Source organism: Sinohyriopsis cumingii, unplaced genomic scaffold (genome assembly GCF_028554795.1).
Source record: "Sinohyriopsis cumingii isolate HCF-2022 unplaced genomic scaffold, ASM2855479v2 utg000552l, whole genome shotgun sequence".
In the NCBI taxonomy this organism is placed as follows: Eukaryota; Metazoa; Mollusca; class Bivalvia; order Unionida; family Unionidae; genus Sinohyriopsis; species Sinohyriopsis cumingii.
Genome location: NW_028315908.1, coordinates 1,406,983 through 1,434,642, shown reverse-complemented (window position 1 = coordinate 1,434,642; position 27,660 = coordinate 1,406,983). Strand labels below are relative to the sequence as shown.

General features: G+C 34.5%; 1 protein-coding gene across 1 annotated transcript in view; it reads left to right on the top strand.

The window, feature by feature from the left end:
* Window positions 1–27,660, top strand: part of LOC149773827 (disintegrin and metalloproteinase domain-containing protein 9-like) — a 108,897-nt gene that overhangs the window by 34,438 nt on the left and 46,799 nt on the right. The window contains exons 9-14 of the mRNA XM_089945981.1: window positions 1,960–2,129; window positions 5,049–5,133; window positions 6,202–6,335; window positions 10,375–10,389; window positions 25,343–25,514; window positions 26,492–26,587. Coding sequence (XP_089802107.1) covers window positions 1,960–2,129; window positions 5,049–5,133; window positions 6,202–6,335; window positions 10,375–10,389; window positions 25,343–25,514; window positions 26,492–26,587 — 672 coding nt within the window. The remainder of the gene's footprint in view (window positions 1–1,959; window positions 2,130–5,048; window positions 5,134–6,201; window positions 6,336–10,374; window positions 10,390–25,342; window positions 25,515–26,491; window positions 26,588–27,660) is intronic.

Below are 27,660 nucleotides of genomic sequence, written 5' to 3'. Positions count from 1 at the left end.
GGCTATGTGCTGTTTGCAGATGACCCTGATAAACCAATGGCATCCCTAGATTAGAAAATCATGATCACAAATGAAGTTCTCTCTTTGCTATGCCACTGGCACAACAAACAATGACCCATGGTTGGAATTCATGTAGAAAAGACCTAAATGGAAATTATGATTTTTTGGGGAACCCATATATAGCCTAACTTCAACAAGGTCAGTGGCAAATGAGTCCAGACCATATTACCCACTCATGATCTCATGAGATTAAGTATGCTTTGTGAAAGTTTCAGCTCATGAAACCAGAGCTGTCTCAGCAGGCCTCATGTTTGAAATGGAACATGATGATTTGAGACATAATAGATACAGTTGGCTTGTGCATACAGTCATCCTTCTCAAGATTTTAACTGTGTGATCTAGTTTCGCGGAGGCAGGGCATGAATCTGGTTATGTCCCTGTAGCCCAGACCATCACCAGAGACAAGGCATGAATCTGGTTATGTCCCTGTAGCCCAGACCATCACCAGAGACAAGGCATGAATCTGGTTATGTCCCTTTAGCCCAGACCATCACCAGAGACAAGGCATGAATCTGGTTACGTCCCTGTAGCCCAGACCATCACCAGAGACAAGGCATGAATCTGGTTATGTCCCTTTACCCCAGACCATCACCAGACCAGTTTAATGTCAGCACAGCCTTATTACAGGCATTAACAACACTTTCACAGGATTTGCCTGGTGATTTATTTAGTAAGAAAAGGTCTTTGCTTCTTTTTCTCTTACTCAGTTACTGTTGTTGTTGCTTATGCAACTGTCCATTGTGTGGTTATGATACTAGAGGTGCAGTTTACATTTATACAAGGAAGAAAGCTTATTTCTTCAAGATGCTTAGCATTGCCCTTCCTAGTACCTATTTGCCTAACATTAATATGATTGATAAATGTATTCAAATGAGAAAGCAAATCGTTCAGTAAATTATGTTTCTCCTAGAATACTTTCCCAATCACATTAATATTAAATCCTCCCTAACCTCCCTGCAAATTTGAGCAACCTGATTGAGATATCACTTGAGTAAACACGGGCAAACAACCATGTCTCTTAGCAGTGGTAAGGGGAAAATTAGGAAGAGTTTTTTCCCTTTGTATGAAATATAGACAGGAATTGCATGATTACAGGATTCAAGAGGTAGTGGAGCATCTTTCTAACTTTAGTGTGATCATCTATGTTATCTTAGAGAAGCATAATTTTCTGAGAAATTTACTATTTTGATTTACTGAAAGAAGTTAAATGAGAAAATGTTGCAGTAAATCCTGTACTGATTATAGACCTTTGTTTCAATAAATATGAAGTCTTATGACCCAGCAAACCAGTCAATTTAATCTCCAGTTAATGTTCTTCCATGTAAGGTGTACTTGTTCATAAAACTTTTTATTTAGCTTTCCGAAGGTAAGTAATTGTACTATATATATTCTTTTACAAGTTGATTCCAACTGTAAACAACACAAAACCTGATCTCAGGGTTTGTGTTGTTGGTTCATCTCATTACTTCTGACACACTGCTTAGACCCAGATCTGCCATTGCATTATGCAACATCAGATCTGGTCTGTGCAGTTTGCGAATGGATTTCAATTTGTGAGTGAATAAATGTGGCTTATTATTACTTTCATAACAATTATCCTCAATTACGATTGACGATCCAGGTCATTCTCACTCAATATTAATGCAGCATTTTTCCTCACAGTGATTTCTGGCTGACAAAAGAAAGTATAGTGCTCATGCATTTATAATTTTAGATCAGGATATGAAAGTAATGAAACAGTTACCAGCTTTAGTTTGACTAAGAACATTGGTGTTCTATTTTAGCTGTGAAATAGAGATATTGGTTGAGGCTTTATGTTGGACAATATCATATTTTCCAGCTCAAATAATGTATTGATGTCAAAATGAAATCATAATTGTGTATTATCCATGCCTTCAGCTGTACCAGCCATTGAATATCTTCATAATATTGGTGGGAATAGAGAACTGGACTTCTGCTGATCAAATTTCCATTACATATGATGCTGATGAAACTCTCAAGAATTTCCTGCACTATAGAAAGGAGAGGATAAATCCATATCATGCAAATGATAATGCTCAGCTTATCAGGTATTGATACATGTACCGTATTTAATGCATGTGCAAAACTTTCTCAAGAAATCAAGGGAGAAAAATACAAACTTTCATGCATTTAGTGCTCTCCAAAACTAAAAATTATTCATGAACAATAAATTTAGGGAAATTGCTGTTTATTGTACAGTCAGTTTAAAAATATTAAACTGTACACTTAATTTTATTTAAAAAATGAATACAGTATCATTTAATAATAATATTTATGCATGTGCCAACAAAGTATCAGTTGATAGTTATATTTATACACATTTATATTCCTTTTACATACCCAGTAAAAGGTCTTATATTTTTATATATTGTTTTGTTTTTTTATGTTCACATCACAATAATAAAGATTTCTTATCATTTGTTCAATACACATCCATCTGTAAGTAGTGCAGACTAAGATCTGCCATTGAATATTGTACAGGCAGTTCAGGGTCTATTCTGTTTACTTAAAAGGAGAAATAGATCAAACATTCGGGGGAATCTACTTGCATATTATATAAGAGTCTAGTCTGGGTATGTTCTGTTCACTTGAAAACAGTAGTAGATCAAACAATGTAGACCCTGAATTGGCTGCTCATACAGGGTCTGCGGTGGATCATAGACAAGCAAAAATTTCTTTTTAACCCAATAAATCTAAAAAACAGACAATAAAAAATGGAAGGAAACCTAAATATGAAAACAAAATCTAAAAACTGAAGAAAAAAAACAGTGATGAACAACTCTACCCTGACACTACAGTTTCTTTTGTGTGCACACAGTGTTTCTTTAGGTGGTCAAGAAAGCACGTGAATTATGCAAGTTAAAGACATCTTGTCATTTTTTTCCATCATTGATTGATAGACCCATAACAGCATATTGTTGACATTTCTAGAAGCAAAGTGGTCTAAAGCACTCACTGTTACTGATCACTGCCATCTCACCTCTGTCTGCGTCGGTTCGAGTCTCGAGCTCGGCCAATGTGGGTATGTGAGAAAGCTTGCCGATAGCTTGTCAGTGGTCAGTGGTTCTTTCTGGGGTTCTTCCTCCACCATTTATACTGGCCACCATGAATAGCCTGTCTTGTGCTGAAAAATGGCATTAAACCCTTTAACAACAACAACAATAATAACAACATTTCTGGAAAGAGGAACAGTTGTACCTTTTTTAAAGATATTTTTGAAAATTTCTAACTGATACCCCTTGCCTGAAATTGTGTTTTTAATTAAATGAGTCAGGCATGTAATCCAAACCGGAAGATGCATTGCCAGAATGACAGAAGTAGTACATATAGTTAGTGATCATTCTAAAGGCTTGAAAATATGTTACACTGCAAAAGTATGTAAACTTTTGGACCAAAATCGACACAACAAAAAACAGTTTCATAACTTTTCCATCACCAGATATGTTCTTTTAATAGGTCTGCACATTTGGTGATTGTTAGCACCAACCCCTTGATTTATTAGCACAGATTAACCCTTTCATATTCTTGAGAAGTGTTCTTGATTATTATCTCAACTTTTAAATGAATACTCAGTTTTTCAGGTGCAAGAATGCTTGCAATTGAAACAGAGAGTAGTAACATGAATGTACATTCTCTTATTCACATGGATTATGTTTTTATTTCAGAGTTAAAGTGAGGGGAAATCAAATTTACAATTGGGGACGATTTACCCCAAATTACCCTGGATAGGGATTTAGGAAAAGCATGGAAGATACATATTATTATCACTCTCTTTTTATTTCATTTGAAGAAATATGGAATATCACAACATTTATTTTCTTTATGGTACTATAAAAAATGTTTTATATTTTGACATGTTTGCAAATCCCCCACTGACAAGAAGACTGCTGATCTCAAATTTTGACTACATGCTATATTTAGATGTCAACTTTTGATCAGCTCCTTGCATGATATTTTAGGGTTAATGTGGGGGAAAACATAAATGTGTAATAAGGAGACCCCGGTAAATCCAGAAAAGTTAACATTGTTACTAAAACATGCATAATTCAAATTACTATGAGCATAGCTGGTAGCAACAGAAAAACTCCTTTCCAACTAAGTTGGCTTTCAAAACCATTTTATGCTAGATGGTTCAAAAGTGACAGTGGATTTTGTTTTACATGTGGGTGATGCAAATAGAAAGTGCAAGGGATAAAGAAGAGGAAAACAAAGCTCCTGAAAAGTTGCTGGATGAGAAGCTTCAAGAACTTAAAAATCCATTAAAAGAAAATGTATAGGTCCTTATATAGGATATTGTAATTAGTCTACAGTGTATTGTGTATTGATTGATAAAACTGTAAGATGTCATTTGGTAAATGTTTAAATTTCTTTAATGGATTATTTGCTGGGTGGTGTTCAGGATGACATTGTAGTGGAAATTTCTTTGAACTTGCAGGTACTTTTATTTTTTAATTATTTATTAATTTTCACTCAATCTTTATATTTATTTTATTAGAAAAAACTCAAAAGCATGCTTTATAGAATTTGTATGACAGTTACCGTAGAGATAATCTTTAGCAGCTTTGTGTCTTAAACCTAAACAAATGTTTTATTTTGGAAAACCTAAAATAAACCTAAAATTTCAAAATTTAATTTCACTTTTAACTCTGTTATTATACAAAAGTAGATCAGGGTCTGGGCTGGGTCTATTCTACTTACTTGAAAGCAGAAGTACATCGAAAAACTTAAAGTCGGCTTATTATACAATAATATTTAATTCCAGATTTTAAAAGTGTGTGGGAGAGGCCAGCAAAAGAAACCCAAAGACATTAATCCAACTGAAGTCAGAAAATAACTAAAAATATAAACGATTTAAGAATGGTTTATAGCTTAACTTTGATTTGCTGCAGTCCAGTGAAAGAACTAATTGGAGTCACCAGCTTTGCTTGTAGGATTTTCTTCAAAGTATTCCTTTCCTTTTTTTTTAGTGGAACAACTTTCACAAATGGAGTGGTTGGAAAGGCCATCAAAGGAACAATATGTACCTTCCAGTACTCAGGGGGTGTCAACATTGTGAGTTATATATAATTTTCTTGTATCCATGACTAAGGCAGTATGTTAGAATTAAAAGAACTGATACAGGATACTGTTGCTTTTTTTTGGACAGATTGAATGAAATGAATATTAAACACAATTAGAGATTGATGACTACAGGTTAGGCAATTCTTATACTTTATTTGAAGACCCCGATCATTTTTAAGTTGAAGATGACGATTGAAGACATTACTGCAAATTTGTTTATATTTGTGAGTATCAGATTCCATGGTTTTTGGAAAAATGACTTTTTTGTTGGCATCTAAATTTATGGATTGGGGAAAGAGTCCTATTGTTTTGGACAAAAGGATAATTTATTTTTGAATATTTAAATTTGTGGTATAAGGAAACCACAAAATCTGCAGAAATTGGCAATCTACAAAAATAATATATTCACAGTACATAGATGCAAAACAATGCCTTTCCAAGTTGCAATTACAACTTATAAGGAGGTTTATGATATTTATATACCATAGCATGGAACTTGGAGATATAGTGATACCATTCATCTGTCTGTTATCACATCTTCTCCTTAACTTCCTGAAACTGTGTTGCTATCCTTCCTTTTTGGCTCCCTGTCCATTGGTTTCCTGTGAAGGGGTCAAAGATGAAATGTAAAAGTGTTAATTACAAAGTCATTTTACATTTGTTTAAAACTATCTGTGTGCTTTCACTGGGAAAATGTAGTATATATGTGGCAGATTTTGTCACTGTCTGTGAGTTTGGGTTGGGGTTAGGGTGGAACAAGCATTAAAAATGTAGTGATTCGCAGCAGTAAGCAATTAGAGTTGCTGTAGTTAAAAACTACATTTTTATCTTGATTGTTCGCTTATCAGCTGTAAAATTCAAGAAGAAGAAAAGTGTGTTATTGATTGATTTAATATTAGAAGAAAGACAATACATTCCAGACATTGCATGTTCAGTGAGATTTACTTTTCTTTGATAAGCTCACAGTCTAGTAATAACATTTAATCACACCTCTCTGTGACCAATGAAGAATTGAGTTTTTGGAGCCTAATTCATTGTTGGTAATTCTTAATTTGTCAGAATCTTGGCACACCTGTACAGACAGCAGCCACAGTTGCACATGAGATGGGTCATAACTTTGGTATGGACCATGATAACTACACCTATTGCAAATGTCCACAGGAGAAATGCATCATGGCTGCCACTAGTGGAGGGTAAGTTGCATTGTGTGGTATTATCATGGCAAATGGGCAGAGTGGCTGAACTTCTATAACAGGAGATGTACCCATCTAGCCATATCACCTAATAGAATAGACTGCCATGCACAATATATAATTGTATAACCCAGTAACATGCTCCACTATAAATTTGTATAGGTAAAGCAAGTTTGAAAATGCTGACCATGTTATAGATTCTGTTTTATTTGTGGGTTGTTTCCATGAGATTTGTAATTTGCTACAACCACAAACTTAATGATCCAACAAGGAATTTATGTCCCCCTCCAAATGTATCCACAAAAAGCCTTTTATCAGTGTCCAGAAAATTTCAGATTTAAATATTTAAATAGACCAGTAGTAAGGCTACAAGAAAAAGATCATCTTGGAGGCATGTGTATTTGTTATAGTTCATTTGTGAATGTGATACTCTCATGATACATATTGTATAATACATTATTGTATCAAAGACAGTTGTTGGATACATTTATTTGATGCATCTTATGATACAACCTATCTGACAATTCCTGGCTGTGCTGGTAGCTTAGCTTAAAGTCAGCATTCCAGCAAAGGTAAAAAAGGTACCAGAATGTGAAACTGTTAGCTTCAACACCGTCTGTTATCTTTGTATATGTAATTAAAACAGTTATTTTCTTTTTGTAAAATATCTGTGAGGCCCATTTTTAAAAATATAGAACTATGCTTGATTTCATGGTTGAAAAAAATTCTTATTTTGCATAACCACACAGAAGTTATGGCCATAAAGAATCAATGATTCCATATTTAAGAACATTTTGCAAGTTCCATAAGATTCTATTGGCAGTAGGGTTACATTAAAGTCCAGCTTGTACATCCAGTATAACCATCTGTGGCAGTGATCTTCATGAGGGCATAATTATTCCTGTTTGATTGTATGCTCCTACTGCTTGATAGCTCCCTTTTGTCCATTTATCCACAACTCATTACCATGATTGCATGAAAAGTACTTGATGTAGATAAATGAACTTTGGTTGTCATTTTTATGCCATATTTGTGGAGAAGGCTTACTGAGTTCTCCATGTCCATCCATCCTGTCACCTGTCATGAATTTTGTTTGCTCTTGATAACTTTTGATGTTCAATTTAAATAAAGTTTTGCATGAGGCTTTAAATTGAGAAGACTTAAGTCAGCTTTGATTTTCTAACAAATCCTCATAGATTGAAGACCCCTTTTTGAAAAAGAGCTTTGCATCTCAATTTCCATTTAATAGTTTTTGAAATATTTCTTGGATTTAAAAGAGGTTGATATTTGGCTTTACATTAGGATGACCTACGTCTGATTTGATTTTAACAGTCTTTGGTAGAATTTTACAGTGTGATGGCTCCAGCTTAAATTTGCATTTCCACTTCGGTAATTTTGCAACATTTTATTGATTCAAACCTAATTAGATACTGTTTAGAGGCAAAATGTTATGGTCTGTTTGACATAGAACATTGCCTTTCAGCTGTGTCATATTGGCTGGTGTATTAGTCTTGTTTAAACAAATTTCTTGTTGTGTGTATATATATATATATATATATATATATATATATATATATATATATATATATATATATATATATATATATATATATATATATGTGCGTGTGTGTGTGTGTGTGTGTGTGTGTGTGACCTTATTAGATTTTCATGACATTACAACATTTTTTTTTGTTTTGTATTTGTATAAGCCTACCTATGGGCAGAGTGTATAATGCTATGACTCTGTCTATCCATCTATTTGCCCCTTGGTCCATTAACTTTTTATTGTCTGCACAATAACTTGAGTTCTCTAACATCTACAGTTACAAGGTAGTGTGGATGATTTACACGTGGGGTAAAGAAGAAGTCAGTTGATTTCAGGACCCAAAGGTTAAGTTACTGTGACTGAAAACTGACAGATGGTTTCTGCATGATATCAGTAGGTACTCTTTAAATATCTGGATCAACATTGTTAATAGCTTGCAAGCACTGTAAATGATAAGACCTATTGAGTTTTGGCCACAAAAAGGTCAAAGGTCAGAGTCACGGTGAGTGAAAGGAGGAAACTGGTTTCTACACAATAACATTAAGACCACTTACCTGGAGCAAACATTGTGGACAGCTTGCATTTGAAGTGTGGAAGTAGTGTATTGATTTCAGATGGAAACAGTCAAAGGTCATGGTCACTGACTGAAAGGAGAGGAATGGTTTCTGCACAATAATATTGGTCTTATCTCTAATACCTGGACCCGACTTTATGGAGTAATTACACTTAAGACATATAGAAGCTATGATTTCTGTGTTAAGAGGTCAAATGTCACTGTGACAGATTTTAGAAAATGTGGTTTCTACACAATAACATAAGTTCTCATCACAGATCTGGCCAAACTTAGTGGATGATTTGTACTTGGTCTAAGGAAGAAACCTATTGATTTGTGGGCCAAAAGGTCGAAGGTTAATGTTCACAGTGACTGAATGAAAATGTATGGTTTCTTCACAATAACATTAGTTCTGCATCACATATATGGACGCTGCATTGTGCATAGCTCTTGAGGTAAAGAACAAAGTTTATTGATTTTTGGGTCACCTTGAAAAAAGAAGAATGGTTTCAGCATAATGACATTAGTACTACATCACAGATCTGAACCACATTTTGTGGATAGCTTGCACTTGGGGCAAGGAAGAAGCATTTTGTTTAGGGTCAGAAGGTCATCAAAGTTTAAGTTCACTGACTCAAAGAAAGAAAACAATTCCACAAAAAATTAAACTTTAAATCATACAACTTTACCAAGGTTTGTGGATGACATGCACATAGGGTAATAAAAAAAATACAGATTGATTCTGGAATCAAGAGGTCAGGCATTCATAATAAGTCTGATAAGGTAACAATGGTTTCTGCACAGTAACTCTGGCTCAAGACCATATACTTTGACCAAAGGTCCACATCATTGAGACCCATTGATCCATGATCTCCAGAGTTTGAAATGGCTACTAGGGTCTGTGTTGAGGACTATTAATCCTGTGGGTGCCGTTCAACTCTTATTGTAATACATTTTTGAACTTTTTTAAACTTTTGACATATTTTGGTGGAAAGCTTATCACAGCTGCCTCAAAACCAGTGACAATGAGATTTTTTGACATGTTTTCATGTGGAACTGAACTCAGTTTTAATTCCACTAAAACACGATTACTTTTAGTTGTTGTTTTTTTAAAACTCTTTTTAGAAAATATTTGGACTTAGACGTTTCTTTGGTGAAAACTTTGTTTACATTATTATGCAAAAACCAAGTGACAGACAGAAATTAAATTTGTTAGGCATGTTTGTATATATGCATATGTATGTACATGAATAGATTCTCATGCCACTCACAGCATTTTGTTCCATTTTTTAAATGACTTTCTGTAGTGGGTGTTTGGGGCATACATATTTTACAGACTCAGGTCTAGAGTTGTTCTAAATTGATTCCTTAATTAGCACTCATCTCGCTAATGAGCGATTCATTTGAATGTTTCATTACAGATTGATAAACCCTTTAAAGAGCATCCTGTCAACTGTACAATACTGTCCAAGTAATTTATCCTCTCTCAGTGTTTAGATATCTTGTAGATCAAAAAATAACTAGTTTGTTTGCTATTTAAAAAAAATAAAAAAACTCGCCCCAGATTTTCGTTGACAAGATTTAATTATTGAATATTTATTTAACTTTTCACTAATGCAATGCCTCTGAGCCATTGTGAAAACAAAGGAAACTAAATTCAGAGTATACTCAACACATGGGATGGATTTACTGTAAATTAACTATTTTTCTTGGGGGTATCAATTTTCGTGTATTTTATAGTTTATAAAAACCATAAATTAAAGAAGAAATGAATAATAATCCTTCTTTGAAAACAAATTTACATTCTGATTAAAATATAATTTCCATAAAGACTTCAAAAATGGATACATTCAAAATGTATTTTAAGAAGTTGCTTTTACTTGTAGCTTATAGTTCATGCAACCTAGATAATACCTAGATTCATCCTAAATTTATTTCAGCCAAAGTGACCAACGGTAAGGCTTTTTTGATTGACACTCATGTTTGAAACTGAAATGAATCTAATCATTTGTGAATTCACATTTTTTCAGTGGTAATGGGATTTTTCTGTCCTTTACTTTGCTTGCTTCTGACCAGAAAGTTATGTCATTAGTTTCAGTTAGCATTTTCATCTGCAATTTCCCAATGAAAATATTCAGTGTAAGTACCAAAATTATTTTGGAAAGGGTACCATAAGTTTCTGTTATGTTTTTCAATGCCTCTGAACATCTTCTCACATATATTTTGTCTCTAACTATGGGAATGGTTTTACAAACATTGTCTGTTGTAATAACAGGTTTCATGTGTACATATTCATTTAAAAGGTGAACAATCAGATGTGATGTAGTTTTATTTGCTATTGCCGGTCCACAAATTGTGTTATATAACTTTACACCTGCAATAGTATAAAGCTATACTGCAATGGGAAAAAGTCCTGTGCTTCTCCATTTCCGAATAAAAGAAGTTCATGGTATAAATACCTATTTATGATATTTGCGTTTGACTAATACGGTACTGTGTATACATACCTGTAAGTTGAGTTCAGCGGCAAGCAACATATCACACCAGCAGATCAGGGTCTATATTGTTTGTTCTACTGACTACTCATTGTAAATTGGAGTAATCCAGATTTGCTGGTGTATTATGCAGATGGCAGAGTTGCCTCTCTGTATTTTCCAGTCGGGCTTGTCTTACAAGCATGTTTATAGAGTAAAAGAAAATTGGAATTAAAATGATGTAAATACACAATGTTTCACTCATTGACACGATTGACCAGACTATTTGTCATTGGTTGACATCATTAGCAACTTGATTATTGTTGTGTGACATCATCGTTCTGACTAAGGTGTAACTGGGCCTTACCCTCAGTTACGAAAACATGACAAGATGGTGGGTAGGTGAGCATTCTGGATTCTAGCGCATTGCAAACAGTCAAAGAGATATTTAAACATTTTAAATGATTAAAGTTTATGCAGCATATTTTTTTTTCTTTCCAGAAGTAAAACATAAAAAGTTGTTGTGAAAATTTACCACTTGTCTTGTTTCACCAGAGCTGTTTTGTGAATAAATTGGAACATTCCAGATCATGAAATCTTGGTCGGAACAGTCTGTTTCAGTTGGATACATCTTTACAACATAAATACAGTATAGTGTGCCTCATCATCAGTCAAATGCTATACAGCATGGACTGTTATTTGTTGAATACCATTTCTTCTTAACTCTTGAGGTCAAATAGCAAAATCATAAATTGGTGTTTATCTTGTGAAATTTTATTTGTAAAATTCCTATTATTAATGGTGATATTTGTTTTTAATTTACAAAACGTTTATGGAAATATTTTTGTTGATGCCTGTGTGAGCTATTTAAGATTAAGAGGAAATATTAAGAAATGAAGACATTGAAACACATGCCACATGTCTTAATGAGCTTGCTTTTTTCTATCATCTAAATGTAATTACTTTTCCTTCACCATCTAAATGTAATTAGTTTTCTATCATCTAAATGTAATTACTTTTCCTTCACCATCTAAATGTAATTAGTTTTCCATCATCTAAATGTAATTACTTTTCCATATTCCTCAAATGTAATTTTCTGTCATCATCAAAAGGTAATTACTTGTCATAGTACATATGCAACATAAACATTGTTTGATAATTTCTTCTCCACTGTTTATTGTCAAAGAATCTAAAAGTGAATTCACAAATTATTTCACTCTGTAACCTAGATGTTTATGTTTTTTGTCCTGGCAGATGAGCTTTGATTGATTAACATACATGCTTTGATAAGCATTTGGACTACAGAAATCCTGTGTGTGTATTGTAAAAGGAAAAGAAATAGTCTCATTGAACCAGACTCTCTCATGATTTCCTGAGATATCCACCATATGATGGGCTGATACAAACTGGAGTTCTTCTCTTTATGTGAGAAAATGACTTTTTCAAAAATTGTAAAAGCGATTTCTTTGGCTGATGATATGAAGTGATATCTTTCATTATTATGATGGTAGAATGATGCCATTTTCATTTGCTATTGAGACACCTCCTGTATTGGGGGTTAAACTATATCCTTGCAAGTTTTTCCTTAACAGTTTGTTTTTAATAATTTCAGAAAATATTTTAGACAAATTTTGAGTTAGGAAGATAATTATGTCTTGTTTCACTTCTGTGGAGTTTTACTAAAGTGCCTTCTGTTGGTAACAGAGATTAATGAAGCATTTTTTGAGACCCTCATATGACAGAAAACATCTAGAGCCATGTGAGAGTCTAGTTGAAGAAAATTAGAAAAGAAATAGTAGAAAATGATTAGTTTTTCTTTGCATCAGTGTCACAGTTTGCATCAGCTGCAATTTTGGCTTTGTGCATGGCATTGATAAATATGCTGACTCATCATTTTTAAATCCCAAATTTAGTCTTTGATGCTTTCATTCATTAAGGCCACTGATTGCCCATCTCTGGTCAGTCTTTCCCCAAGTAACAAAGATAATGGTTCTAAATTTGTACTCTAGAGAATTACATGTATTTAGGTTACTAAAACTTTTTGTAAAATTGATGCAAAGAAGTAAAGTGAAAGTTAAATTGTGTGAAGTAAGTTTTTTTTCCTTGAACATCCTTGAGATACCTTTAAAATATATTATTATCTTTGAAATGTCATAACTTTCTATTCCCATAACTGTCAAAACAGATAGAACTTTTTATTTTAAATTTGTTACTTTAACAAAATTTTTGAATGTAGTAATTTAGTCTGCAAGGCGGATAAAATGTCAGGATGGTTTGTACTTTGATTATCTTTGAATGTGTTATAAGATCCACACTGTGTGCAAATATGTATCATGACTAAATGATGTGTCTCATACCATAGCCATGCAGTATCCTTGTAGGTCAAGGCCACATGAATGGAAGATGTAACTCCAACTTGCATTCTTCTTTAGAGTGTAACTTAAGAACCACCAAAATATTTTAATGAAACATTGCCCATGGATCATGATCAGATTATGTGTCACATGTCATTGCCATATCTTCTGCCTCAAGGTCAAGGTCACAGCAAAAGAATATGTAATTCTCTGACTTACATTCCATTCCAGAGTATAACTTTTGAACTACTGAAGACATTTTAATGAAACTTTGGCCCAAATATAAATCATGACCAGATGGTGGTCACATACCACAGCCATTCACCTTCATCAAGGTGAAGTTGACTGCAGTGTAAAATGTAATTCTGACCTGCATCCTAGTCCATTATTTAATTTTTGAACCACTGAAGATATTTTAATGAAACTTTGTTCACCTTCTCATGACTAGATGGTGTGTTACATACCATAGCCATGTTACCTTTCTCAAGGTGAAGGTCACACTAAGGGCAGATGCAGGTCTGACTTGCATCCTTGTGTGGAACTTAACTTTTGAGCCACTGAAGATATTTTACAGAGATGCTACAAGATTGCATGATCACGGGTTTCTAAAAAAAATGCATGCAAGCACTTATATTATTTAGCTATGATGTGATTTATGCAGATAGTCTGATGGCCATATGATGGAATTGTCCTAGAGAGGTATAACAAATTGTCCTAGAGAGGTATAACAAATTGTCCTAGAGGGGTATAACAAATTGTCCTAGAGAGGTATAACAAATTGTCCTAGAGAGGTATAACAAATTGTCCTAGAGGGGTATAACAAATTAGAGAGGTATAACAAATTGTCCTAGAGGGGTATAACAAATTGTCCTAGAGAGGTATAACAAATTGTCCTAGAGAGGTATAACAAATTGTCCTAGAGGGGTATAACAAATTGTCCTAGAGAGGTATAACAAATTGTCCTAGAGAGGTATAACAAATTGTCCTAGAGGGGTATAACAAATTGTCCTAGAGAGGTATAACAAATTGTCCTAGAGAGGTATAACAAATTGTCCTAGAGGGGTATAACAAATTGTCCTAGAGAGGTATAACAAATTGTCCTAGAGAGGTATAACAAATTGATCATGCAGTGTGGAAATTTAGTGCTAAAGGTCAGTAACAGAACTGTTGAAACTGACTACTCAGGGAAAGTTGAGGATTGTCAGTTCATGTTAACATGCTGGAAGAGGATTGGATGGTTGGACATTAACTGAAAAAAGAACAGAACATGGTAATGCAGATAATGGTCATCATCTCAGATTTTGGAAGGGAAACTCTAGTGGCTGCTAAATGTTTTCTCTTTCGTTCTCTCTTCCCAAACTACCAATGATACTCTGCTCCTCTGGAGATAGATGAGTTACCCCTATCCATAACACAATTTCTACAGCATCTCTGATTTTAATGAAACTTGAACCAGTTATTAACCATGTCTGATGTAGTAAACTCGCATTCAACGTCATGGTCAATGTCATGGCAAGAGAAAATACACATCAGTGACCTCAATCCATGTACATATGATAGTTTTAAACCATTGAAGATATTGTAAGTGACCTCTACCTCCTGTCTGCTAGGGAGGGTTCATTGAAAAAGTTCCACTCAACAGTAAAGAACTAAGAAACTGGAAAGCTATCACCAGTACATAATATTCATTGGAATAAGACAAATATACTCCTGAAACACTCGTTGCTTTCACTCTTGTATTGTAACAATTAGATACTGATAAGTTTCGATGTCTTGTTCCAGGATCATTTCAATAGAATGTCTCAGCACATAATAGCCTGTTTCAATGTTAAATAAATTAAATAATAATTGGAAATCATAGAGTGACCCCAACAGATGAGAGTTGAAGATTTGCTTTGTATTCGTTTAACCCAGGTTACCAATGTGGTGGGAGATAACTGCACAATAATTCTGAAGATTAATTTACTTACTTAACATTTCTACGTAATTTTCGAAAATGCTTTTCTCTGCATATTGTTAAAAACTCGGACGTTCAAATGTTCGAAGTATTGCTTATTTTACTAGCTTTTCACCTAAATAATGTCCAAATAATTCAGAGTATTATTATTACTTTGTCAGTCCTGTACTATTATTATTATTGTTATTATTATTATTATTATTATTATTTATTATTATTATTTAGCAATTTATATGTCATTACCTAAAAGGGGTGTTGGACTTCTGGTTTTGAACGTGACCATGCTCTGCAGTTATCTGACAAGTACTGTTTTTCACTCCAATTTATAACCTTTAATTTTATACCACGTGACAGTACTTAACCACAATTAGCTGACCGAATCTGCCAACGAATGAGATGTGGCAAACTGGCAAACCTCAGTCTAGCGCAAATCTTGCAATGTCAACCACATATGAATAAGGTTCAATATATTCCAGCATATAAAATATTCTCACATCTTATATCTTACTGTGTACAAAACTCTGAGACAAAAACTCTATATCCTAATTTGTCTGTATAATTTTCAGTAGCAGAACAACAGTTCTCTAATGGATAAACTGTGACAAACTATTGACAGGGTATAATGATACTAAAAGGATTGCCAGGAAGATTTCAGCTATGCACAAAACAAATTGCATTACTCAATAACTGTAACAATTTTTGTATAAAGTCTGTATATTTCAGATATTATTGTTGGCAGTAAGTTCACTGTGACTTCATCTGAGTGTAAATGTATGTGAATCCACATACCTGTAATATCAAACCATCAAGGTCATGGGTCACAAACGAACAAAAATGGCATCATAAGAACTTGACTCGATCGTTGAAAACTTCTTTTACCGCAAAACACGAACAACCTGAAACTTCATGTTTAGTACACGTGTCGTTATGTTTTCATCAAGCAACCACATGATGGAGAAACACATTTGGTATTAAATGAGGTAAGGCATGTAATTTGTGCAAGAAACCGGTACTAAATGTCAAATGTCAAATCTTGACAAGCCAAGTGTAATATAATTTCAACATGGTAATAGCTAAAACGTATTGACAGAGATTTCCAACAGGCATAATAAATATGGGATTACCCAACTAGTAATTCAGTATAATTTGACTGCATAGACCACAGGTAGTCTGAGAACATGCCTATGAAGTGGCGCATTATCTAAAATAGGGAGAAGATATATGTTAAAATTCATGTAACCACAAAGCAACTAATTTGCCACAACTACATGCTCTTGCACTGCCCAAGGTCCAATGAGCTAAACATGTATCACTAATATCTTAAAAGAAAATCTCTAATAACATATGGAGAATTCACATGCAGTAGTAAATATCCACCCCAAACCCCATTATGATGCACTGCTGGTTAATCATGAGTCTATTAAAATATATTGATGAAACTATAGCCAGCTGTATATTGTGACTTGACAGTGTCTTGTATTTCAGTCATGCCACCTACTTCAGGATTAAGGTCACATGTTTATACAAGTCAGTGGCCTCTTTCCTTTTCCAGGCTGTCACTTGTATGTCCAAAAGATATTTGAATGAAAGTTGTAACAAGTCAGCACCTTGTAATACAGTAGTCAAGTCCCTATCTGAAAGGTCAAGGTCATTAGTAGAAAACGGTCAAGAGACTGCATATCAAGTGCCATTTGCATCACTCGTTACAGTATTGTTCCAGTCTTACGTAACTTCATACCAATATTAATCTACAAATCTGATTAATTCATAAATGTATGCTGTCAATTCACCAGAATATGGATCAAGTTCACATTACCCATCTGGACTTGTATTTTATTTCTCTCCTTCTCTACACCTCATCCCATTTTAACATACTTGCTTCTCTCTATTGATTTGTCATATATTCTGTGATGCAGACATGAATTGTTGCTTTTACCACTGGCAGAAAGTCAAGTGAAAACAAAGTAAAAAACCTTCTATCAGTGGCTTTTAAGAAATTGCTTTTTGGAAAATGACCATTTTTGTTACATTTGAACATAATAACAGTGCAAGCTACTCTCACACCTCAATTATTTGAGTTCTCTGCATTTGTGAGAAAGACCACTCTGGTGGCTTGGTTGTTAGAGTGTCTGCCTCAGATGCAGGAGGTTGCAGGTTCGAACCCCAGCCATGTCATACCAAAGACTTATAAAACTGTCACTAACAGCTACCTTGCTAGGCGCTCAGCATTAAGGGGTTAGTGTTAGGACTGGTTGGCCTGGTGTCAGGTTAATGTGACTGGGTGGGACATGATGTGGCATGATGCTCCAGTGCTATGTATCACTATAAACTGACTCACACACATACACTCACACACATGCATTCATAAGAAGCTTTATTATGAGCTCTGCTTTTTGAAGACTAGAAGAACATATGTGATGGCCTGTTTAGTGTCTGTCCATCCATAAATACAAGTTATGTATTGCTACTTGGTAACTATAGGGAGAATTGCCTTGAAACTTTACAAACCTTCATCCCAGAGTATTTTGGTCCTAACTGAAAATGGTTACCATGGAACAGTCAGTATGCCTTCTGCATGTTTATGTTCAGTGTTTAGATGCATTCAAGTCACTTGATAGACAGCACTTGGACATTGATTTCAGTGTGAAAGGTTCTTAAGTCTTTATCTGAAACAGCTTGCAAAAATCATCCTTTATGGCACATCTCAAATGTGTCTGAATCCTGTCTTTCTCATGCTCTTCATGATACATCCCAAATGGTCCTGAATCCTTTATTCTCATAAATCTTAATGATTCATCTCAAATGGGTCTGAATCCTTTCTCATACATCTTCCTGGTATATCTCAAATGGGTCTGAATCCTGTATTTCTCATGGCCCATCTGAAATAGGTCTGAATCCTGACTTCTTTTTAGATCTTCCTGGTATATATCATATGGGTCTGAATGCTATTCATAAATGCTCTCCATTACGGATCACTGCCATCTCACCTCTGTCTGCGTGGGTTTGAGTCTCAGATTCAGCCAATGTGGGTATGTGAGAAAGCTTGCCAGTAGCTTCTCGTGGGTCGGTGGTTCTTTCTGGGGTTTTCCTGGGTTCTTCCTCCACCATTAATACTGGCCGCCATGTATAGTCTATCGTGTGCTGAAAAATGGCGTTAAACCCTACAACAACAACAACTATCTCATAAATCATAATGATACATGGTGCAAAGGATTAAATGGCATTGTGATCTTCAGTGTTGTCAGCGTTGAGGTTAGCATTTAGCTTTTGATTCCCAAACACACAGAGAAGGCAGAAACATTGTATTCCATGGAATTCTTCTGCTTAGGGTTTAGTAAATTTTAAATTGTCCACCCATCTTCAGAAAATTAAAAAATCAACTGGTACATGAAAGACACATTGCTTGGCTTTTGATATTGAACTTGTCATCAGTGTGTGTAACTTGCAGAACTATTTTGACAAAGACAAGATTATTTTCTATATTAAAACTAATTTTAGTCTGAAATCTTTGTTCAGTATTATTACGAAATAGTGTGTACCCATCACTTCCATTATAATCCAGTATAAATGATAAATCAAGTTCAGTAATAGACAAATGCATTCACTCTACCTGAAATTTTAACATCAGGAGTAATGTAATTAAATGGAATATTATATGCAAGAGAAACACTGAAATATTTTACCATAAGGTCCTGCTCTGGAAATATCTCAGCTTTGAGTACGTACTCCACTTACATTTTCAGACCTTATATCAATGGAACATGAGGAATGACATTTGTGAACTCCTTTCTAAAATTTGATTTTCATATGAATATAAAAGATGTTTTGTTCAGAAAGGATACATTTTTGTATTTCATTAAATGTCCCATATGGATAGATTTTACTGTTTTTTAGTAATTACACTGCAACATCCTTTAGGCAGCCAACAGAGGGATGTAAAATACTGGCTGGGTGAGGAAGGAGAATGAACATTGCATTGAAGTAGCATAGTATGATACACTGGTCATATGAAATACACACACACATGAAGAATTTGGAGTTGAGTAGTCAAATGAACAGTAAATAAAGTTGTTTTATACAAATATGCAGGTCAAGGACTTTTTTCTTCTCATATAATGTACATGTACATAAAATTTGTTGACATAGCTACAAATGTGGCCATAATTTTCCTGTCAGACACATTTGCATACAATAGTGTATGAAATACAGGCCAAAAGCAACTGTATTAGTTCTCTTGCAGAGTCCTACAAATCTAGATTCACTTGTGTCTGCTTAGATATCTGTAAGTTTTACATCTTCCATTATTTATATTTTCACATCCTTTAATATGTCTTTCTGCATGTTATGATATATTTAAATATGTTTAGAATTATGAAGTCTCACTGTATGCATGGAGATTGCTGAATAAAGGAATCCACAAAATATATAATCTTTGATGTGAAAAGCTTTTTTGTTGTTTTCTTGTATGTACTGCTCAGGACCTCTTTTTTTTTTTACAGTAGAGAGCTGAATACCATGGCACCAGTAATCTGGGTTGTTTGTTTAGACTATACTATTCTCCCAGAATTTAAATCTGCTTTTGATTTGAATCAGTTATAAGAATGACTGATTTACTGGACAGAATCGTTATTACTTGATGTGTTTAGATAAGTATCGCTTCATTGTACATGCATGTATTTCCACTGCTCGTTAAACATGTATAAGAAAAACAACAAAGGATGTTGGTTTATAATGAAGGAGACGCGTTCCTTAAATCACAGAAATGTTTATGCATCTTGCAGAGATATTGGCCATGCATTCCTTTTTTTTTAAACATTTCCTGCCCCTTTCTTTTCACTAAAACTTAAGAAAGAATTTTCTTGTACCCAAGTACTTACTTCTTGACATTGGTTATGATTATATTTACGAAACATTTTAGTTTGATTCCTTTTTTGGTTGCAAATCATTGACTTTTGGTTCTCTTTATTACTTTAACTGTAATTTATCAGTAAGCTTTGTCCGTTTTATTTCCTTTTTCATGATTAGGCATGTTCTTATGCAGCCACGTACCCCCAAAAAACCACCCCCTATCACCAAATTATCTTATCAAAAGTACACAGAAGAAAAAAAACAACATGCAAGTGACCTCAAAATTTCTGAAATGAAGTTTATTTTTTCTGTCTTATTTGAACATGTCCAAAAAATGTAAAATTGTAAAATTGCTCAAAGAAAAGGCTATGTTAGTGAGTGTTCATAGAGATTGTATCAGTTCTTCTGCAGAAAGCGTGTGTGATTGATTTACAAAAAGTTATAAATTGCTAAATATTTTAGAATATCTCGTATATATTTTGTTGTTTTTATTTTTCTTTCACAGGACTCCTTTTTTTATTATTTTTATAAGAGACAGGAGTCACAATCATTCTCTCCTACTGTTCACATTGCCAAGGTACAAGTAGGTAAAATAAAGTGGTCATGTAGATGGCATCATAATGTAATAATTTCAGTCAAACTTGGTTATCTTGATTATGTCAGGGATGTAAAAAAAATTGTTGACATAACCGGGTCCGAAAATATCAGGGTTCATAAAAACTGGTAACATAGTTTTAAAGATGTCCTTGACCTTTATTCCTGTAACTTTTCGGCTGACTGGAACGTTCACAACAAGTAGGTCATAGTTTCAAGATTAATTATTGCTTTATTTTTTTAAATACAGTTTTACTTTAGTAATGTGTGTTGTGATTTTGTAACTTTTGAGACAGAATTTCAACTCTGCTGTATATAGCAGTATTTTGTAACTTTTGGGACAGAATTTCAACTCCGCTGTATATAGCAGACAATACAAAAAGATCAGTGATGTTAACAAATTACACAATACCCTTGATAACTTGCGCCCATGTGACTCGTGAACCCACTTATATTGTGGGGTCAGGCGTGGATCCCATTTTTTAAACCAGAAAATACCATCAAAATTTGTCCCTACTTGTTGAACTTGAAGAAATCATGATCAAAATTGGAAATGGAAACTTTGATATGTCGCTCGTTTTATCACTGAAAATTGTAAAAAGGACCTGCAAATTTTTATCAACATCATGAAATATCAACTTTTAACACGTCATATAATTTGTTACATTTTCTTCCCAAATGACATTCTTAGTACATGTGTGTATATAGTAATTAATCGATATTCAAGGAAATTTTGATCAACGAAAATGTCACTTTCACCTTGTGTAGGCAGTACTTTAATAAATAAATACCAACATAATTTTTTTTTATCAATTGAAAATTGTGTTCTTTTTCTGTCTTTTAGTTCCTTTTAAAGGTAATCATCATAAATGCAATTTGTCCTCTTGTAATTAAATGTAAAATGTGTAATCTACCGTAACAGCTTTTCTGCTAGCATTTCTCTGAGAACCCAATTAAGTACCTACCGTGTTTTGATATCGGACTAGCGGAAGCATTTGTTGTATTGTTGCACTAAATAAAAAGCTGGCCTCCTTTTCTGTTATCATGTTAATAATGTCTTTTGAATCAAATAAAGGAGGAAAAAAATAAAAATATTTTTTTATTTAAAAAAACGTTAAAAGGCATACAATACCTACATGCATAAAAACCAGCGGCCACAGTCGTATGTCAGTTACCTCATTTCAGTTGATCAATCGAACACTGTTATAAATGTTATTGTGTATGTAAACTAATTAAAATACCTTAAAATAACTGACTCATTTATAACTGTGATCAAAGAGAGCAAGACAACCAAGTGAAATGAAAACTTTGTAAAATAAAGAACTTTGTTTCACAGATATGGACCATTGTGGGGAAAATGAGTTTCAGAGAATTCCTGAATTCACACATAGAGATATCTTCATGAATGATAAAAAGTTTTAATGAAATTACGGCATCATATTTTACTAATTGAGCAATAAAAATATTGAGTTTCAATGTAGACGATTGTCTCACAAAATAAATGTTGCGTGTTTTTGATAAAAAGAAATCTTGTTTGGTAGTGTATCTGACAGTTAGTCTGACCACTCCATCACCTAGACTATTTAACAAAACAAAAGGACGTGATGTAATACATGAAAACATTAGTGTACTGTCTTGGTTGATGAAACCAGGTGGAATCATGTTATCGATCTTTCAGATGTTGAACATTTTGAAAATAAATGTAATTTATACAGAAGAACAAACAACTTCATCGGAAAAAGTGCTTTATTGACAGTTATTCTCAACGTGATTGTAAAAAGCTGATTTAGTCATTAAACAGCCCTCCCCCACCCCTTCCTCAACCCCTGGTTCTCTTGATGTCTAGCAGATCTTTTGGGGGTCCATCAGTAACTTGCAACCCCGATGTGCGCAAGTTATCAAGGGAGAGGTGTACTCCCATGCGTGTACATGTATGTGTGCTCTCTGAAATAAAGGTACAATAATTATGTACTCTATTTTCTCTTTTACTTCTACAGTCAATGTATATTTTGCAGTAAAATAATCATTGTTCAGTATTCCTAAGTAAATAAAATAACCTTACTTCCTTAAGAAATATTTTAAAAAATTCGATCTAACCTTTACCACCACTGTGTATGCAAAATGAATTTGCTTGTGTCTTTGCCTATGGGAACAAAATACAATATGCATGTACCTACAGCTGCTAGAGATATTATTTCATGGAAATTGATACACTGTAATGTGTCGATGTAATAAAATTGTATGGACAGAAGACAAACTCAGAATTTAAAAAAAGCATGTTAATGAACATCGGACCTTACCTAATACACTGTAAAGGCAAAATGAAATGATCAGTTTTTTTTTCTTTCCAGTGGGTTCTGAGATGCACACATGTGGTCTAAATTTATATTTATTATTAAGATGTTTTAATTGAAAAAGAAACTGTTTTTGATTTGGACATTACCAAAAAGTGTTTTTACGATTTAGCTCCAATTAGCCACTTTTGTTTTTAGGAAAGGTAAGATATTGTTTTCTTAAAAAGGTTTTGAAACACCTGAAGTTACCCATGTCTCTAATAAGCCATACTTGTCCTTGGTCCTTATCAGCTATTGTATTTGGCTAAAGCACATATGACTGTCAAATTTGCCTTTAGTGCTAAAGCCACCTCAGCAGATCATTGACTTCATCTCTGTAAACACAGCACACTAAGTTTACAGACGACCAGCATATTGTCGACCAGTGGTTATTAATACATGGAAACAGATCACAGAAAGGATTAGCGGCAGCATGTCTCTTGTACTTGCTGCTACCTTCTGTAATCTGTTGCAGTGCAGCCCAGAAGAGATTGTTGTTGTTGATGTAGGGTTTAACACCATTTTTCAGCACACGATAGGCTATACATGGCAGCCAGTATTAATGGTAGAGGAAGAACCTGGGAAAACCCTGGAAAGAACCACCGACCCATGAGAAGCTACTGGCAAGCTTTCTCACATACCAACATTGGCTGAATCTGAGACTCGAACCCACGCAGACAGAGGTGAGATGGCAGTGATCAGTAACTGAGAGCGCTTTAGACCACTCGGCCACTCGGGCCCCCCCAGAAGAGATGTTTATTTGCATAATGTAGCTAATAAGGTCTATTCAAACAATTAAGTGTAACTTTTCAGTAAAATCAGATTTAAAAATGAGTTATCCTTGTCAGTATTTATGAGTGAATTAAGATATTTAATCTGGCAATGAAGTTCCAGGAAATGAAAACTTAGTTTGTTAGCAGGATTGTGATTTTTAGGGAGTCACGGAGAAGAATGTTCAAGAGGCTAAAACTGTATTATTTGTATATTTTAACTCACTTGACGATATTCAGCACTGGATCTGAATTTTTAAAGACAGCCTGACTTTGGATGTAAGATTAATGCTGACATTGTCCGGTTCTTCCTACGTGCCAAATTAGAAACTTTAGAGTTAAAAGTACTTTTTTTTAATTAATTTTGACTTGTGACTAGTAGCAAATTGTAACTGACCAAAATTGTGCATGAAAGTAGATTGCTTTTGCTGATCATTTCTTGTAAAAATTTCTCCGAGATGGACATTAAAAGTTGCACTTCATGAAAATAAGTGGGTCTAGATGTAACTGAGAACTGAAACATACACCCAAGATGACAGGGTTATCGACTTAGCAGGGATCGAGATTCGTGGGGAAATATAAACAGAACAAAGAATGATTTTTTTTCTTGACCAGACCGAAACACTTGACATACTCCAGTTCTCGAGGTAACCAAGGCTGAGATAAGTGAGTTTGACTATACATCATTTGAAGCTGCACAGTCAGGGTTAATTTTTCTGAAGCAGACTTCACTTTTCACTTGATAACTTGTGCCCGGCTAATTCTCAAACCTACCTAACATGCAGACATGACAGGTGGATCCCATTTTTTGCCCAAGAAAGTATCAAAATAATTTACCACTAATTGTTAAATGTGAAAAAAATCATGATCAAAATTGTTAAGTGAAACTTTGATATATCACTCTTTTTATTAGTATTTGTTTTCATGAATTAAATATCCCTAGTTTTTGAAAATAAGTATTATTGACTATGAACACCAACAGTCAGATATATCCACATTTTATGTGCAAAAAGCATGGACACTTATGTTTTTGCAGCTGCACTTGTCTGTTGAAACTTCATGCAGTAATGTGTTGAATGATCTTTCAAGGTTGGTTATCTTAAAAATTATGGTAATTTATACAGAAAATTTAACAAATTCATTAGAAACAAATTTTTATTGAAAATTATTCCTGATGCAGTCATAAAATAAGTATTAAACAGTACCCCAACCCCCTTGTCTTCTCATTGTTTATGTCCAGCTGAGATGGCATGCCCTTAATTTTCAGCGGTCCATTGATTACTTGTACCTTCATTTATACTGCGGTCTGTGTGTTTGAACTGTGCTGTGCACAAATTATCAAGGTGGAGGTGTACCTTAAGGGAACAAAAGGTTTAAGATACATGGTTTATTTTCTTCTTGTTCTAAACTATTTATAAATAAAGACCTCTATGCACAAGATTTGAGACTGTGCCTGAAATGTAATTCTTATTTCCTATGGAAACAAGCATCAGGTGACTTCACATATTCGCTGTAGGGAAACAGTAAATAGATAAACATACATCAACATTTGAATGACATAATCATTATTTATTTAAGGCACACAAGTCCCACCAACTGGTCATCCTGTTCCCATGTGGCCTTGAGTGAGGCATTTGATATGGGTATGGACTATTGTCTTCAGAATAGGCCAGATAAGGTGTTTGAGGGACCAGTTTGTGGGAACAGCTTCATGGAGACAGGGGAGGAGTGTGATTGTGGACTCCCAGAGGTAATAATGTGTGTATCTGTCTGTCACTGTATATGTATGTATGTCTGAGAAATGGCAATGGATTTTAAACCTCAAGTGTATGCAAACCACCCTTGAAGACATTAGTCCATCCCTGTTTGTCAGAGAGATGGACTTACAGTCAGGGAAGCCATCAGATTGTTCAATGCCCAAAGTAATAGTGTATTTGATTCCTTGACTCTCTGACTTAGAGATGGGGATGGACTTATTATGATAGAAACTTACCAGAGAAGGTGTGTGAGATACGAGTAGATTGGTGGCATGGGAATAATGTGATTTTTAGATTCCAAGTGTAATAGTGCATGCTTATCTGTTTGTTTGACAGGTTGGGGAGGACTAGAAGTGTTTGCACCAGCCAGACAAGGCATGTAATTGATTAGTGTGTGGAAGTAGCCTTAAGGAATAGGGGAATAGTGTGACTGGATTATAAGTGTTAATGTGTTTGTGTGTATGAGAGGTTGGAAAGGGCTATTGTTTTTTTAAATGGCCTGACATGATGTGTGGGAGTCAAGTGTGTGGCAACAGCCCTATGGAGGCAGGGTGGAATATGATTGTGGATTCCCCAGGTAGTAATGTGTTTTGTCAGTCTGTGCATACCTCTGCCTGAGTAATGGGAAAATGGCTTTTGTATTCAAATTCAGCCAATTGATATGTTTAAATAACAATTATGTGGAAATGGTGTTATGGTGGCATGGGTGAAGTATTATGCTGGACTAAGGATGTATTTGTGTATATGTGAGAGAGAGAGAGAGAGAGAGAGAGAGAGAGAGAGAGAGACTGCAATGTTGATCAGATGCTTTTTTTGTATAACCAGTATCTAAATAAATCTCTGTTGAGTGGGGTTTTTTTTGATTGAAATATAGGCTTTCACATGGATCTCATAATTTATCTCCTGATTCACTCTGTATTGAGTACCTTAAATGCAGTTGTAATCTCATAGTAAATACATTTTGTTACAGAGCTGTGACAATAAGTGCTGTAATGCTACAACCTGTAAGCTTACCCCGGGGTCAAAGTGTGCCACGGGACAGTGCTGTGATCTTAATACCTGCAAGGTAGGCACTCAACCAACTGCAGTTAGTGAGACATAGATATTGATTTTTTTATTATTTTGTGGACATGTCCAGATCCCAGCCGAAAGAGGAAACTAGGAATATTGACCATCCATACCTTGTGAGTCATGGATATTGATTTTATTTTTTATTTGTGGACATGTCCAGATCCCTGCCGAGTGAGGAAACTAGGAATATTGACCATCCATACTTAGTGAGCCATGGATATTGATTTTGTTTTGTGTATTTGTGGACATGTCCAGATTCATGTCAAATGAGGAAATGGGGAAAATTGACCATCAGCACTTAGTGAGACATAGATATTGATTTTTCTGTTTATTTGCAGACTTGGCCAAATGAGGAAACTGAGAATATAGGCCATCAGCAGTTAGTGAGACATAACTATTCATTGTTTGTTTATTTATGGACATGTTCAGATCTGTGCCTAATGAGGAAACTAGGAATATTGGCCATCAGCAGTTAGTGAGACATAAATATTCATTGTTTGTTTATTTATGGACATGTTCAGATCTGTGCTTAATGAGGAAACTAGGAATATTGGCCATCAGCAGTTAGTGAGACATAAATATTCCTTTTTTGTTTATTTATGGACATGTTCAGATCTGTGCCTATTGAGGAAACTAGGGATATTGGCCATCAGCAGTTAGTGAGACATAAATATTCATTGTTTGTTTATTTATGGACATGTTCAGATCTGTGCCTAATGAGGAAACTAGGAATATTGGCCATCAGCAGTTAGTGAGACATAAATATTCATTGTTTGTTTATTTATGGACATGTCCATATCTGTGCCTAATGAGGAAACTAGTAATATTGGCCATCATCAGTTGCTGAGACACATATATTGATTTTATTAATTGATATTTCGACTTGTCCAGATCCCTACTTAAAAAGGAAACTAGCATTTATATGAGTTGCTTACCCCCATCAGAAAATCATAGATAAAAGGCTATGTACTCCCCTCCCTCCAGAGTCGGAGCAATTAGTATGGGCATTTTTGAATTTTAAATGATTTTAAATAAAGTTATTTTGATTGGGGTTAATCATTTGATAGC